The 15,787-nt window shown below is 36.1% G+C and overlaps 1 protein-coding gene across 2 annotated transcripts in view; it reads right to left on the bottom strand.

Moving 5' to 3' along the window:
* Window positions 1-342: 342 nt before the first annotated feature.
* ipo13b (importin 13b) overlaps window positions 343-15,787 on the bottom strand; it is a 44,777-nt gene continuing 29,332 nt past the window's right edge. Inside the window, exons 12-21 of one of the 2 annotated variants that reach the window (XM_079887982.1) lie at window positions 12,244-12,393; window positions 12,078-12,158; window positions 11,795-11,932; window positions 9,997-10,093; window positions 8,055-8,107; window positions 5,190-5,256; window positions 5,007-5,065; window positions 3,984-4,073; window positions 3,689-3,870; window positions 343-1,678 (exon numbers count right to left, since the gene is read on the bottom strand). In XM_079887982.1, the coding sequence (XP_079744108.1) occupies window positions 1,582-1,678; window positions 3,689-3,870; window positions 3,984-4,073; window positions 5,007-5,065; window positions 5,190-5,256; window positions 8,055-8,107; window positions 9,997-10,093; window positions 11,795-11,932; window positions 12,078-12,158; window positions 12,244-12,393 (1,014 nt within the window). In that variant the 3' untranslated portion in view covers window positions 343-1,581. Of the gene's footprint in view, window positions 1,679-3,688; window positions 3,871-3,983; window positions 4,074-5,006; window positions 5,066-5,189; window positions 5,257-8,054; window positions 8,108-9,996; window positions 10,094-11,794; window positions 11,933-12,077; window positions 12,159-12,243; window positions 12,394-15,787 lie in introns of those variants that run through there. The other variant, XR_013822908.1, reaches the window with a different exon arrangement.

Genomic DNA, 15,787 nt, shown 5'->3' on the forward strand with positions numbered 1-15,787 from the left:
CTGTGTTTTTGAGACTGTCTTTGGTTCACTGCAGTTTTAAGGAGAAAATACTCAGCAATGCTGTCGACTTATGAATTTACACATGGTTTGTCTTAAAGCACATTAAAAACACCACAATAATAATGGTGTAAAATAATTTTTTTTTTTTTTTTTTTTTTTTTTTTTTAAGGTTTGAGTTCATACAGCAACAGGCTTTCAAAAATAAACACCTTTCAAAAAATAAATATTCACTGAGGTAAAAAAATATAAAAATGAACTCACCTGAAGAGCCTGTGGTTTGGTTTTGTCTTGTGATGAGCATTCACACCTTCACTCACACAAACAGACCACAGAACCCAGTGCTGCCATCTCAGATGTATTTAATAAATTAAAACAAGGTACAAAAAAAACTAATGTACATTTGACTCCTCTGTCTCTCCCTTTGTTCTCACTCTGTGACTCACTAGTAAACGAACACGATAGAACAATCAGCCCTCATCCACTGATTATGACACATTCTGGGCCCGTATGTAACGCAACACACATGCTACATGTCGGCAAGCAGCAGCCGGGCGAAACGAGAAAGAGAAAGAGAGAGAGAGAGACAAGCAGTACCTGTTCAATTACTTGAGTGCACTCCATTTGTGTGCATGTACCAACCAAATTTAAAGGGACAGTTCACTCAAAAAATTTAAATTCTGTCATAATTTATGCACCATTGTGTCATTTAAAACCTGTTTGACTTTATTTCTTCAATCAAACACAAAAGGAGAATTTTTAAAGAAAGAAATCATACTAGTTTGGAACAACATTAAGGTGGGTAAATAAGTACATTTTTTGAGTGAACTATCATCTTTCCGGATCTCTCTTTCTCGTCGTGTAACACCCAGTCTTTACTAGTCCCCAAATATGCTGCTGACCTTTTTTTATTATATATATATATATATATATATATATATATATATATATATATATATATATATATATATCAAAAACAATCATCATTTTATTAAAAAACGTCCACAACATTTTGGCAGAATTGAGTGTGAGGGGTTAGACAGACAGATATAGAGGATAGATATAAAGCCACAGAGAAAAAACAAGTCTGTATTGGTCCCTCTCTCTGTTAGCAGCACACGGACTCGTCACCCCACGGTTCACTAGATTATTATGTGCATTTATATATATATATTTTAATATATATGTGTGTGTGTGTGTGTATATATATATATATATATATATATGCTTTTTATTTCTCCAAAATAAAAAATAAAAAACATTTACCTAACACTATTTCTTAGTTCAAACGGATGCAAATTATCACAAGGAAAACAGCCCAAGAGCCACGGAAGATCGAACGTGGGGGAGTCAAAGAACGGTTTCCAGCGAACATGCCGTGAGATGCGGGGAGCGGAGAAGTCGACTGTTCGGATCGCCCTACGGAGACCCCAAAATCCAATGGGAGAGTGGTTGAAAGAGAGAGAGAGAGAGAGCGAGAAGGACGAGTTGGAGGAAGATCCCGACTCTCAGACTGTCAGTATCATTCATGTCGCAGTGAGGGCTTCTGGGAATTGTACATTTTGGGTTTCCTCGCACCGTGTCTCAGTAATCTGCGGCGTACTCGGTTCCGTGAAGGCCACGGCACACCAGGGTGAACTCCTTCACGATGTCCTTCACTCGCCGCTTGTTCACTCGCTCCCTGAGAGGATATGAAGAAAATAAATGAATGAATTAATTCTCAGATGAGGATACTGGGTTTTCTGAGGATGTGCGCATGAAGACTTCTTTTAAAAAACATTTAAAGATCTTACCGACCTCAAACCTCTTTGAATTCAATTCAATTCACATTTATTTGTATAGCGCTTTTCACAATACACATCGTTTCAAAGCAGCTTTACAGAAAATGCATGAGTCCACATTACAATTGAGAGTGTTCGGTTATCAGAGGTGACTAAGTTATGCATTTCAGAAATGTACATATACAAAGTCACCGTTAGCTAAACATTTATTAATTTAAACAATGTAATAAATAAGGCAGAAACAATGAGCTCATTGAAGTAATGAATACTCGTTTGTTAACAAATGATTATGACATTTAGAAAAATGTAGCATTGGGGCATGTTGAATTTAAATTCATATTCAAGCAAACATTTTAAAGGAGTGTGTATCACTTCGCTTGTATACCAGGATGTTTTTTTATGCGATCAATATCCATTCCGGCCATGTATCAAAAAATAATAAGCTTGAATCAAAAATTAAAAAACACATGTAAAAATATATTGGTCCAGAATTAAGGGCATTAAAGGTGGATATGATGGATCGTCGTTAGGTCGTCGTTAGGATGACGAATTTAACGATAACGGATCGCCAGGTAGACGTATACCAGTAACAGGTGGAGTTGCAGGATCACAGTTTACAGTTCAACGGTGTCCTGCCACGGAAAGATTTTTGCCAGCTGAGCTGATGGTTATCTTCCCCTGTACGAGTGAACATCAGTAGCATGAGTCGCATTTGTGACTTCAACTCCACTCTTGGATTGATTGGCTAGAGGAGGAGCTGTCAATCTAGAACTAGTGGACCAATGGTGACGCTTAAGCCCAGCCTAATTTACATGAAACTTGAACTGCAACATTTGGAAAAGCAAGCACAGAACATAGAAAGAAGAGCGAAGAGAAAAACAGCACAAGCGTACAAAAAATAAATTATGAGCAGAAAATGCAAGAGAGCACAAAGTACAGAGTAATAAAACCAAGGAAAACATCATTTTAAAAGTCCAGTTTTTCGTGTGTTTTTGAAGCTTTGATTGTGTTTACAGTGTGCAATATAACATGTTCATGTTTCACGTGTAAAAAACAGTATTTTTCACACAATTTACTTATCTGTATACCGCTGTTTTCACTGTCCTAAGAATGGGCTGATGACTTCCTTGTTCTATGAAGTCCCTCCTTCAGAAATACGTAACGAGTTCTGATTGTGCCAGCGGTTCCTGTGTTGTGTTGTGCCCGGAAAGGTCACGCCTCTTACCATAACGCGGAGATGCATGCGCTCAGGGAAGGCCAAACAAAGGTGATTTGACTCCGGGATGAAAATAAAGCGTCTCGACGACATGGCGACAAACACACTCTACAAACGCAACTCTTCCTCTTCTCCGTGGGAGCGCAACAAGACCACGCCCCCTTTTTTTGTGTATTCCTGTGGGCGGAGGTTAGTCAAAAAACTGTTCTAGTGACGTCATTAAAGCAGGAAGTAGAGGGATGTAGTCCAAACCGGCCGTTCGATGTAGGCGACTTCTGTTAAATAAAATATCTCGCTTGGCATTGAACTTTGAGCTTTATAATTTTACAGATATTATTTATACTCTAACAACATTACACAGTAACTAAAGTTTGAAACATGGGATCACGAAGAACGGGACCTTTAAAGAAAACATGAACATAAGTTTAAGTTACGTGCAAAATAATTTTAATGCGTTTAAGGTTTTTATACATGCTTGTTATTTTTTGATTCACGCTTATATTTTGATCCGTGACCATGTTGTTTGCTATTCTGATCATTTTGTATTATTTTTTCAGTTTGTGCAATATATTTGTAAATTTTTGAATCACGCTTATTATTTTTTGATCCGTGGCCACAATACATTTGGCGGGATATTGATCCCATAGTATTTGCCCTCCAGAATGATCAAATGGCACACTTGAACTCATCTCACCTGAGCACTTGTTGACTGAACGTGTCTTTCTGCTCATCAGAGACACGCGAGGACGGGAAGCCTGGCGAGCGCAGAGCTTCTTTGAGCCACACCGTCAGCAGAGCAAAGCAATGCTTGTTCAGACAGAAGAGCACCTCTGCAAACTGGTCCATCAGACTGCGGGACGACTGACCACCGATGGCCTGACAAAAAAAAAAAAAAACCCAGATCAGACTCTTGTGCGTTTTTCTTTACAGGATCATTTTACAGTAACCTTCATATACTGTGAACCTCTGGTGAAAAGTTGTGCGCTCACCTCCAGTACAGCCAATAGGAGGAGTTTACCGTTTTCCTGTACGACCCGACCGACAGGAGGAACGTCAGCGCAGTGGGGTATTAGCTCAGTCTGCAGTCAACGCAAATAAAGGAACAATTCAACACTGCGCACAGCTAACATTTATAATGGTATATTTCACAGGAGGAAACTAAAGGTCAATACACACACAGAGCATCTTGCCATTCAATCAAAACAATATACATTACTGGTCAAAAGTTTGGAATAATGAATATACTTTTAAGGTTTAAATACAATTTAAAATAATCGTTTTCTGTTTGAATATATCGTAATATGTAATTTATTCCTGTGAGCGAAGCTGAATTTTTAGCATCAGTCTTCAGTGTCACATGATCCTTCAGAAATCATTCAAATATGATGATTTGCTGCTCAAGAAACATTTATCATTATTATCAATGTTGAAAACAGTTGTGCTATATCTATATCTATCTATCTATCTATCTATCTATCTATCTATCTATCTATCTATCTATCTATCTATCTATCTATCTATCTATCTGTCTATCTATATCTATCTATATATGTGTGCACTTTTATTCAGCAAGGATGCATTAAATTGATCAAAAGTTCTATTTCAAATAAATGCTGTTCTTTTTAACTTTCTATTCAACAAAGCATTGTGAAAAAAAAATGATCATGGTTTCCACAAAAATATTCAGAATTATCAGAGAACATTGATAATAAGAACCATTATTAATAACAGCGCCAATAATAATTGAGCAGCAAATCATCATATTAGAATGATTTCTGAAGGATCATGTGACACTGAAGACTGGAGTAATGATGCTGAAAATTCAGCTTTGATCACAGGAATAAATTACATTTTAAAATATATTAAAATAGAAAAGTGTTTTTGTAATTGTAATATTTCACAATATTACTATTTTTCATCAAATAAATTATTTCAAACTTTTGACCAGCAGTGTATTCCTCTGCTCTTGGTGCGAATAGGCCTTCAGATTGTTACGACAATTTCTGACTTACAAAGAAAAGACAGGTAGATTTGACTGTTGGGGCTTCTGGGAATTTCAGTGACAGCACTCCTACGGCCAAAACACAGCGGCATTAGAGAAATGACTCTGTATTAAACATTTCAGAGGCTCAGACGTTCACACACACCAAAGAAGAAGGATCCATCAGTGTTTTCTACATTTGAAACAGACTTACCACAGTGGAACACGGCTTTCACGTCAAGACTCTCTGATAAGAATAAATCGGGCTTCCGTTTGAGGGCCTACGAATCAGACAGAGCCAATGAACAGAGCACATGACTCAAACCCCGCCCCTGGAACCCTGTCAATCACTCATGTGCCACTCATGTGCCCACCCCCCCATCCCCATCACTCACTCCCTATATCTGTCTAGCTCTAGAAAATCAACCAAACGTACATATTTAATGCAAACAGATCAGGTAAGTAAGAAATCAACAGCAAAAAAACTAAAATACTGAAATTTAATAGAAACTAAAGGTATGATGATTTTTTTTCTCTCTTTAGCGTTTTTCACTTGTTTTGTTCACATCTGTTCAATCACTACTTTCTCTGCTCAGTTGGACTGAATGCAACAGAAATCTAAATAACATGTACGATAAAGACAACTGATGCATTAAGAAACTCATTGAGGATGAGAGGATATTTGAGAAAGACACAGAGAGAGAAACCGAGAGAGGGAAAACCTCATGAGAACTTCATGAGGACCAAATACATAAATGAGGGAGCCAATTCATTTGATTCAATTGATTGAGATGAATTCATTTAGGCTTTCATCGGTTTAAGGGCTGGAATGACACTGGAAGGGGGTAGAGGGTGCTTGTGGGATTTTGACTCTTTCAACTGTGTTATATTTTATGTTTATATTTATGTCAAAGTGACATGATTTACATGATTTAATTCTAAGAAATACAAATAAATTAATACTTTCTGATTCAGCAAGGATGTATTAAATTGATCAAGTGACAGTAAAGACATTTATAATGTTACAATATATATATATATATATATATATATATATATATATATATATATATATATATATATATATACAGACCCTTTCCAAAAAATTAGAATATCATGGAAAAGTTTATTTATTTAATTCCATTCAAAACGTTAAACTTCCATAGATTATAGATTCAGGGCCCACAACTTAAACAATTTCAAGGATTTAGTTGTTTATTTGTACATAATCTGGGCTTCCAGCTCATAAAACCCACGAAAACAGGATTTCAAAAAATTAGAATATTACATGAAATCACACAGTAATTACACAGTGATACCATGGTCATTGAACCAGGTTTTGGTTCTTTTGGCAGTGTGGGCAAGTGCAAATCCTGCTGGAAAATGAAGGAAGCATGAAGTGCTCTGAAAATGTCCTGGTAGACGGCTGCGTTGACTCTGGATTTAATAAAGCACAGTGGACCAAAGTCCTCTTTTCTGATGAGAGCAAATGTTGCATCTCATTTGGAAACCAAGGTCCCAGAGTCTGGAGGAAGAATGGAGAGGCACACAATCCAAGATGCTTGAAGTCCAGTGTGAAGTTTCCACAGTCTGTGTTGGTTTGGGGAGCCATGTCATCGGCTGGTGTTGGTCCACTGTGCTGTCCACTCAACGCAGCCGTCTACCAGGACATTTCCAGAGCACTTCATGCTTCCTTCAGCAGACAAGCTTTATGGAGATGCTGACTTCATTTTCCAGCAGGATTTGCACCTGCCCACACTGCCAAAAGAACCAAAACCTGGTTCAATGACCATGGTATCACTGTGTAACTACTGTGTGATTTCATGTAATATTCTAATTTTTTGAAATCCTGTTTTCGTGGGTTTTATGAGCTGGAAGCCCAGATTATGTACAAATAAACAACTAAATACTTGAAATCGTTTCAGTTGTGGGCCCTGAATCTATAATCTATGGAAGTTTAATGTTTTGAATGGAATTATGGAAATAAATAAACTTTTCCATGATATTCAAATTTTTTGGAAAGGGTCTGTATTTATAAAAGCTGTTCTTTTGAACTTTCTATTCATCAAAGGATCATGAAATAATTTATCATGGTTTCCACACAAAAATATTAAGCTGTGCAACCATTTTCAATTTCAACATAAAATGAAATGTAATAATATATATTTATATTACATTAATATAGAAAAGTCATTTTAAATTGTAATATATATATTTATATGTATATATATATATATATATATATATATATATATATATATATATATATATATATATATATGTATATATATATATATATATATATATATATATATATATATATATATATATGTATATGTATATATATATATATATGTGTGTATATATGTATATTTTAATACATATATATGTATATATGTGTATATATATATATATACATATATATGTATATATGTGTATATATATATATATATATATATATATATATATATATTTCTTTTTTATTATTAAAATATACATTTAAAAACATGTTAATATTCAGTTCCATTTTTAAAGGAAGTGAGAAAAAAAGTATAATTATTGTATAATTATTGGAATTTACCATTTTTTGTGGATGACACTCAAAAAAATATACTTTTATATTGATATAAAGCCACTGCAAAGAGGAAGATCTTTATTATTTACTTATTTTATTAGTGGCCTATAAATAGTACAGAATCTAAAAAAATAAAAATAAATCAATATATTAGTCCACCTTCACTGTAAAAAAATAAAAGAATTTTTTTTTTTTATTGTGGCGAGATGCAACCAAAATCACAGCCAAGTTGAGACATTTAATATACAGCTACAAGGAGCAGGATTTTGGATCGAATGAGAAGTGCACAGATCAGAGGTTCTGTAGTTCTGTCTGACTATTGGACGAGAGAGCTGTCAATCATCCAATAGGAAAACCCCTCAGGTCAATTCCAGAGCCCGAGCAAAACAAGGGTCTGAAAAGACCGTGACACAGGACGGAAAGGAAGAGAAAGTGAGAAAGAAAGAGACAGCGAAAGAGAAGAGAGAAACCCAAAGTGAATGAAATAAGAAACCAAAAACACACCTGAGCTTGGAGTTGCATAAATGAATCAACAATATCAGGATGATCCCTGGGCCCTAAAATATAATAAAGATGAAACTTAAGAAATAATAATAATAATAAGAATATATACAAACAGCAACAAAACAGATCGAACAGTCATGTGGAAAGGAAAAGTCAACTGGACGGAAATAATCGCACGTGTGAGAGAAATAGGGCAGAGAAAGAGGAGGGAACATGAACGACTTGAAGGCAGTTGCGATAAAACAAAAGAGGAAAAAGAAAAAGACAGATCAATGAGTCCGTTCTGAGGGGGAGAAACAAAGAAGGAAAACAAAAAGAAGTAACGAGAGAAAGTAAAGAAACCTAAAAAACAAAAGAAACAGTGGGTTTGGAGTGGGAACCCAGGAGGCACCTGTTACTGTGATGACACTTGTGTTTCTTTCTTTCTTTTTAGTGTGTTTTATTTGTTTTCATTGTCTGTAAATTCAATTCATACACCCGACTAGCCCGCCGCGGCTGGTGAGTGCTTGGTTCCCACGGCCACCCCGAAAGAGCAAGGTAGCAGTCAGTCCCAAACTTCCCTCCCTTTGCTGTTCCCAAACTCCAAACAAGACCCCGCCCCCACAAACCCAGACCCCGCCCAGCCCACCAAACCCTGCCCCTTCACAGAAAACAAACAACAAACAAACACACAGGCCACGGCAGATCCTCTCGGCCAAGTCACCTGAGCGGGATAAGAGTGTTATCTCACATTTCTGCTGATTTGGAAACAATGTGGTTAAAACAGAAGAACGTGGAGAGTGACAAACAGGAAGTGATGGATGCAAGCGTGGTTAGTGCGCTAGAGGGCACATGCAAATAACAACTGTGTGTGTGCGTGTGTAAAGTAGGGAGTCATGCTGGATCATTTTAGGCTGTTTTCACACTTCTTATCACTGGTTGATCCAGAGTTCGATACCATCAAAAATTAAATTGTCATTATATGTCATTCCTAAAACGAGTTGGTGTTTTGACAAGAAAAAAAAATCTTGTTCATGAACACTGAATGAATACACCATAAAAATTATTATTGGATTATTTACACAATCCAAACAAATGGAAAGTTTACATGCAATTCAAATACATAAATCTTAAATTTAGGCCTAAATATGTTTTTGAGTGAATAGGAATTTATGTTTTGTTGTTTTAATAATAAAACGTTAACATAAATCCTGCATGTGATTTGATGTTCTCTTAATGTCTGCTTACATGAAAGTGCAATAATTCTGATGAAATGTAAAAAAGAAATTTCTCAAATGAGAACATGATTAATAATATAATCAAATTTCTGCAGACAAGATCATTTCAATGAAAGCTTAAGTGTATGACAGAGTACGGCAAGCAGCGGATTTTCAAATGGTCTTGAAAAGAGATTCGGAAAGCGGCTTTGACGTCAAAGACCCCATTTACATTTGGTATTAAGATCCGTCTCAGGTGATCCAACTACAAGTGGTGAGTGAAAGAAACAGGTGCAAACAGGGGCTTAATTGTGTTATGGTTATTAATAATTGACACCACATTGCACAATGCATTCTGATGCATCCCAGATAACAGTGAAGAACCGCCTACTCACCTGTCAATCAATCAGATCACACGAAATGTCTATTAATACCAGGTGTAAACAGGACTGAATGCATTCGGATCCAGATCAGAAACTCTAGTGTGAAAACGCCCTTGAATTGAGCGTGTGTGTGAGAAACTCATTGGGTAAAAATCTCAAACAGAATAACAGGATCAAAAGTCACCACACCTTTTCAGAAAACAAGAACGGTTTCAAAAACATGCTCATTTCTGAACTCCGTTTCTGTGTGCGCGGGTTTAAAAAAACAGATACATGCAAACAACAGGAAGAAGTGACTGTAAAGACATCAAAACCACATGATTTCCTTCACCCTCTGCATCTGGTTGTTCCCAGCATGCCTACCTTGCTGGAAGATGTTCAGAGTAACAGAAGTCACCAGTTCGAACAGTGCTTTGATTGGGGGGAAATGATTCGTTTCACTGGCAAATATATGGACCATCTGCAAAAAAAACAAAATGAATCAAGTGAAACTCCACAAAGGAAGACGCACAGCACATGTAGGTTTCTGCAGAGTTTTTAAAAATCATATTTGAGACTTTTTAAGACCTGCACAAATGCCATATGTCCATACAATCTCAAAATAAATCATGTATATCAGATCCTTAGAGAAGCACACATTCAACTGCAAAACATGATAAAATACTCTAAAAATGTAATACTCTAAAATACTAAATGAATAAGATATTTTTTATTTAATATCTACATTTGCATTGAAATTGGTTTATGCACTAATATATTATTACATACATATTAGACGGCGATCGATATTGGATTTTGCAGATTCGGTAATATTATGTTTAAAGAAAGGCAATAAGATTATTGCACCAATACTGGTAAAATGTATATGAATGTGTTAATGTTCTTAGTCTTTCCTTCCTGTGACACAGCGGCATAGAGAGAAGCTCTAGAAGAGTTTAAGTTAAATTAAATGCTAAATACAGTTAATTATGTAATCAAAATAGTTTATCCATAATATGAGACTTTTAATAATATACAACCCCCAAAAAACAAATCAAAATCTTGGTTTGGCATGCCTATGCTTTACTACTTCCAGCTGCTCATTCAAAAAGATGAGGGGCCTAAAATATGCAAATCTTACAAATATCTTCAGCATATTACAATACACCCAGGGCTTGACATTAACACCTGCTAAAGGTGTAACACAGTCACTCCCCACTAGCCACTTTAGGAGGTTGAATTTTTAATATATATAGTATATTAATTGTAGTCTTCTCAAAAGACATCTGAAATTATAAACTAATTGCAATGTGACACTACAACTCCCATGAGCACTTCCTGCACACAGTGTTTGCTCATCGGTCCATTCGTGAAGCCTATTGCCTTGTGCGCTAGTGACCGACATTACACGATGACGGCACATAAAAAAGCTTAACAAAACCCAGAGAGTTGGGGTGTGTTCACACTTGGCATATTTAGTTGGATTAAAATGAACCCTGGTGCGATTGCTCTGTTAGTGTGGTTCATTTGAATAAGTGTGAACAGTGCCATCTGAACCCTGGTGCACCAAACAAGCGGACCGAGGCGTGAAAAGATGGGTCTAGGTCCACTTTCAAACAAACTCTGGCACGGTTCGACTGAAATATGAACGCAACATGGACCAAAGACATGTAAACGAACCAAAAACAGGAACATGATGTCACAAGATGTGACCATAAAAAGGACAGAATGCTCAAGCATGCCTGTTTTCTCTCGTCATAGTCGCGATGTTGCCCATCACAGTTCAGTACAGGCATCAGAACCGCGTCTCCTCGCAGCAAATCTTAGTTTGTGTGTGTGTGACGGAGGGATTACTGACGCTGTTTTGACTCCTTTACACATTTATAAGCTCTTCATGAGTTCTCAGCTAGTCAAAATACCTAGTCAAAAATCAATATGTATGTATCCCAGAACACAGCATTGGTTTGAAGTTTTAATAATCACATTATTCGTCGCGTCATCGTGATTCCTGTTTTTACGACCCCGAATTTAAGATCTCTTAAAATTATATTTAAGACTTTCTTATGCTGTGTAAGATATTTTAGACTGTTAAACTTGATCAAACTGAACTTTTAAGGACCCACAGGAACCCTAAAATTACTGCCTGTATAAACACTCATTTGTCATTGTGTGTGTCGTGTACCTGGCGGGTTAAGTCCAGTGCAGACGCCTGCGGTATGGTACTGTACATCTGCCCCAACATCGCACTCAACTGAGACACCATGGGGGCAAAATCGTGCAGGAGAGTTTTCACAGACTTCTCAAAGATGGCACACACCGCCTGAGAGAGAGAGAGAGAGAGAGAGAGAGAGAGAGAGAGAGAAGAATTACATCTGTCCTGCACACAAATTCTGCTTCCATAGTGAGGAATGAATATGATCAAATTTGAAGGTGATGCAGAATAAGGAGCTTGAGATGAATCTCACCTCCACAACCTGCGAGTCGTTCAGCCATTTACTGAGGACCGTCTGTATCAGTGCAAAGACTTGCTGGAGCACCACCACCACCTAAAACACACAAACACACTATAGTCCACCTCTGACACACGGACACACATGCTGCGGCGTGACCGTGGAGAGCAGGCGTGCTTACAGGGTTGGGGCCGGTCTGAGGCGGGGCTGATTTGATGGGCGGGGCGTTCTCTCCTGACTCCTCCTCCTGTTTGGTGATGTCCAGCGTGGTGAAGAGATTGGACAGCAGACCGAGGATGTGAATAATGGCCAGTTTATTCGAGGGGTTGGGCTGAAAAGAGAAAACAGGGTCAGATTGTTATTCGATATGCCTTTTCATTTTAAAAGGGCTTTATTTCACATACAATTTATATTTTGTCGATATTTCATGAAGAAAATCAGTCGTTACTTAGACATCCATGGCCATTTTCCCTCTCAATCACACTTTGGATTAAACCGACTGTTTTTGTTATGTTTATGTTGTGTACCTTTAAGACAACTGTGCATAATGACATCAATTGTGAGTGGCTATACTTCACATATTAGCATAGCTCAAACTGTTGTTCGTCAGGACTGAACATTTGAAGTAAATAAAATCTAAATATGGCTTAGTGCGATAATAAAGAAATTGAGATGATATAATAAACATGAGTATTGTAATTTTAGAGTTGTACTTGTTATTTTACAGTGAAATAGAATTACACATTTTTAATTATTATTTACAATTATGTGTTTATTAATAAGTACAATTATTTTATAATTATACTGATATTATAGTTAACTAAAACTAAAACCATAAAAATACAAATAATTTTTGTTCCCTGAAATAAAATAAACGTGAATTGAAATGAAATAAAATATTACTTTATTTCAACTAGTTGCCAAGGAAGCATTTCTCATTTTCATTTAGTTTAACTTGATTTATTATAATAACTAATACTGAAATAAATGAATAAAAACTATAAAAATGACAAAATTACTGAAAATACACAAATAAAAACTAATTCAAACTATTAATAAAAACTATAATAGCATCTCAATGACACTAAAATAACACTGTGCCATAGTACATTTCAACACATTTAACGAAACGAGCAAGAAAAATCCCTTGAATCATGTAAAATAACGAGACCCGGCGGGTGGGGTGGGCGTGCGCTCTGAACCGGCACTCCCGGGATCATCAGCGGTAATTAAACAGTCGTTAAACATCCATTAGGCCAACAGTCTAATTACTGCTGTTAGCTCCATGACAACAGCTCAGTGATTGGCCGAGAGGCAGAGCGAGTCGCTACATTGTCTTACTTCCTTTATGACATCATGCACACAAGCACAAAAGGAAAGAGACGCTCAATTAAACATTTAACAAAGGCATCGTTGCACAAACGACCTTTCCTTCAAAAGGTTAACCTGGAATAACATTATAACATTATGCTATAAAATACCGGTACGTACATGATAGTAAAAATCATTCATGTAGAATTCAATTGATATGATGTCAGAGATGCATGCATGTGTTGTCTATTAAACTGCTTCAAAAAGCTCATCCAATCAGATATCAGAACTGGAATCGTTTGTTTTATAAAGAATATGTGAAGAACTGTGCACTGAGGTCCTGTTTACTTTGGGTATTTTTAGCCAATGTACTGACAGCCCCATCTGAAAATAACATCAGAGCTGATACATGAGATGTGAGTGTCTAGACTCAGTGTCTGTGACCAGCAGGGGGCGCTGTGTGAGCGCCCCATCACAGCCTGTTTACTAAGGCTGATGTAATGTCTTTCTGGGAAGGACCAGACAGGGAGGAAAGATATTAGAAAACGAAAGTCAAAAATAGACATGCAGCATCTAGAGAGAGACGAGATATGGAAATAGATGAGATGAAAAATAAATGCAATGCAAAAGTATTTAGAAGATAGATTATGATGTTTGCATATGGTTGCCAGGGCACTGCAATGTAGTTGCTAGGGTGTTTTAGTTGCTCACTGAAGTGAGCCATTGTTAAATTCTGGTTTCAATGGAAGACATTTTTTGCTCATTTTAAAAAAAAATCTTTTTATCTCAGCCAGATTAATATCATAAGTCTAAACACTTTGAAAAAAGAAAAAGCTGCACATTTTGAGGCTGTCTGTAGATATGCGGCAGGGTGCAATACTAATTAAATAGCTTTATTCCTTCCGTTTTATCTTAAGAGAAATGAAAAATAGTGATACACCAAAATTAATTTCTCATCGAAACACCAAAAGTTTTCCTTAAGCCAAAAACTGAAATGCAAGTATCAATCACTTAATCAAATGTATTTACCAATCAACAACACCAAATAAAAAATTAGTTGTAAATTGCACATAAGAGTAATAATATGCAATAAGCAATAATAATTTTTATTCTGAAGTGAACTAATCCCTTAATATATCATTGAAAAGTTATTTCAACTTGTCAATGATATATTAAAGGATTAGTTTACTTCAGAATAAAAATTTCCTGATAATTTACTCATCCCAATGTCATCCAAGATGTGACCTTTCCAACGTGATTACGTAATGTATGGCGCATCGCAGAGCTGGTGCAAGATGAGCATTTGTGGTTAAAAAAAAAAACAAAGTATATAATTATTTTTTGGAATATGACCGATCGTTTGGCTAGATAAAGACCATTAGTCCTTGGCTGGGATCATGTAGAGCCCTTTTAAGCTGCACTGAAACTGCAATTTGGACCGTCAACCTGTTGCACCCCATTGAAGTTCACTATATAGAGAAATATCCTGGAATGTTTTCCTCAAAAACATTAATTCATTTCTTTTCGACTGAAGAAAGAAAGACATGAACATCTTGGATGACATGGGGGTGAGTGAATTATCAGAAAATTTCAATTCTGAAGTGAATTAATCCTTTAGTTCACCCAAAAATGATAATTGTGTCATTAATTACTCACGCTCATGTCGTTCCAAACCCGTAAGACTTTTGTTCATCTTCAGTAACACAAATGAAGATATTTTTGATGAAATCTGAGAGCTTTCTGTCCCTCCATTGATTGTTGAATAATGTCGTTATTTTGGGGGGGTTTTGCACACAAAAAGTATTCTCGTCACTTCATAATATTAAGGTTGAACCACTGTAGTTACATGGACTATTTTAACAATGTCTTTACTACCTTTCTGGGCCTTGAAAGTTGCTCTCAGATTTCATAAAAAATATCTTAATTTGTGTTCTGAAGATGAACGAAAGTCTTGCTGGTTTGGAACGACGTGAGGATGAGTAATTAATGACAGAATTTTCATTTTTGGGTGAACTATCCCTTTAATAAAAAAAATATTAGATGTAATAAAAAAATGTTTTCATGACATTTATTCAAACATACATTAAATAATGAAGACAACAGGTCAAGTTAAAATATAATGTTGTGCATACATATTTAGGAAAATGCTGCTCTCTAGAGTTATTTTTTTCTAACTAACGAGTTTATAGTTATTCAATAGCTTTTCATGAGGTTAATGTAATGTTACATATTGTTTACAAGCTGTTTTATTGATCTTTCCACAGCTGAAACATTGATTGAGTGATTTCATAAAAGATGACAATTAAATTAATGTCACCATTTCTGTCAATGTTTTCGGCCCTCAAAAATTTGAAAATTCATTTTCAACCAGACCACAATTTTGGTGCATCACTAACGAAAATATTTTGCTCTTT

Source organism: Squalius cephalus, assembly GCF_949319135.1.
Source record: "Squalius cephalus genome assembly, chromosome: 12".
Lineage (NCBI taxonomy): Eukaryota > Metazoa > Chordata > Actinopteri > Cypriniformes > Leuciscidae > Squalius > Squalius cephalus.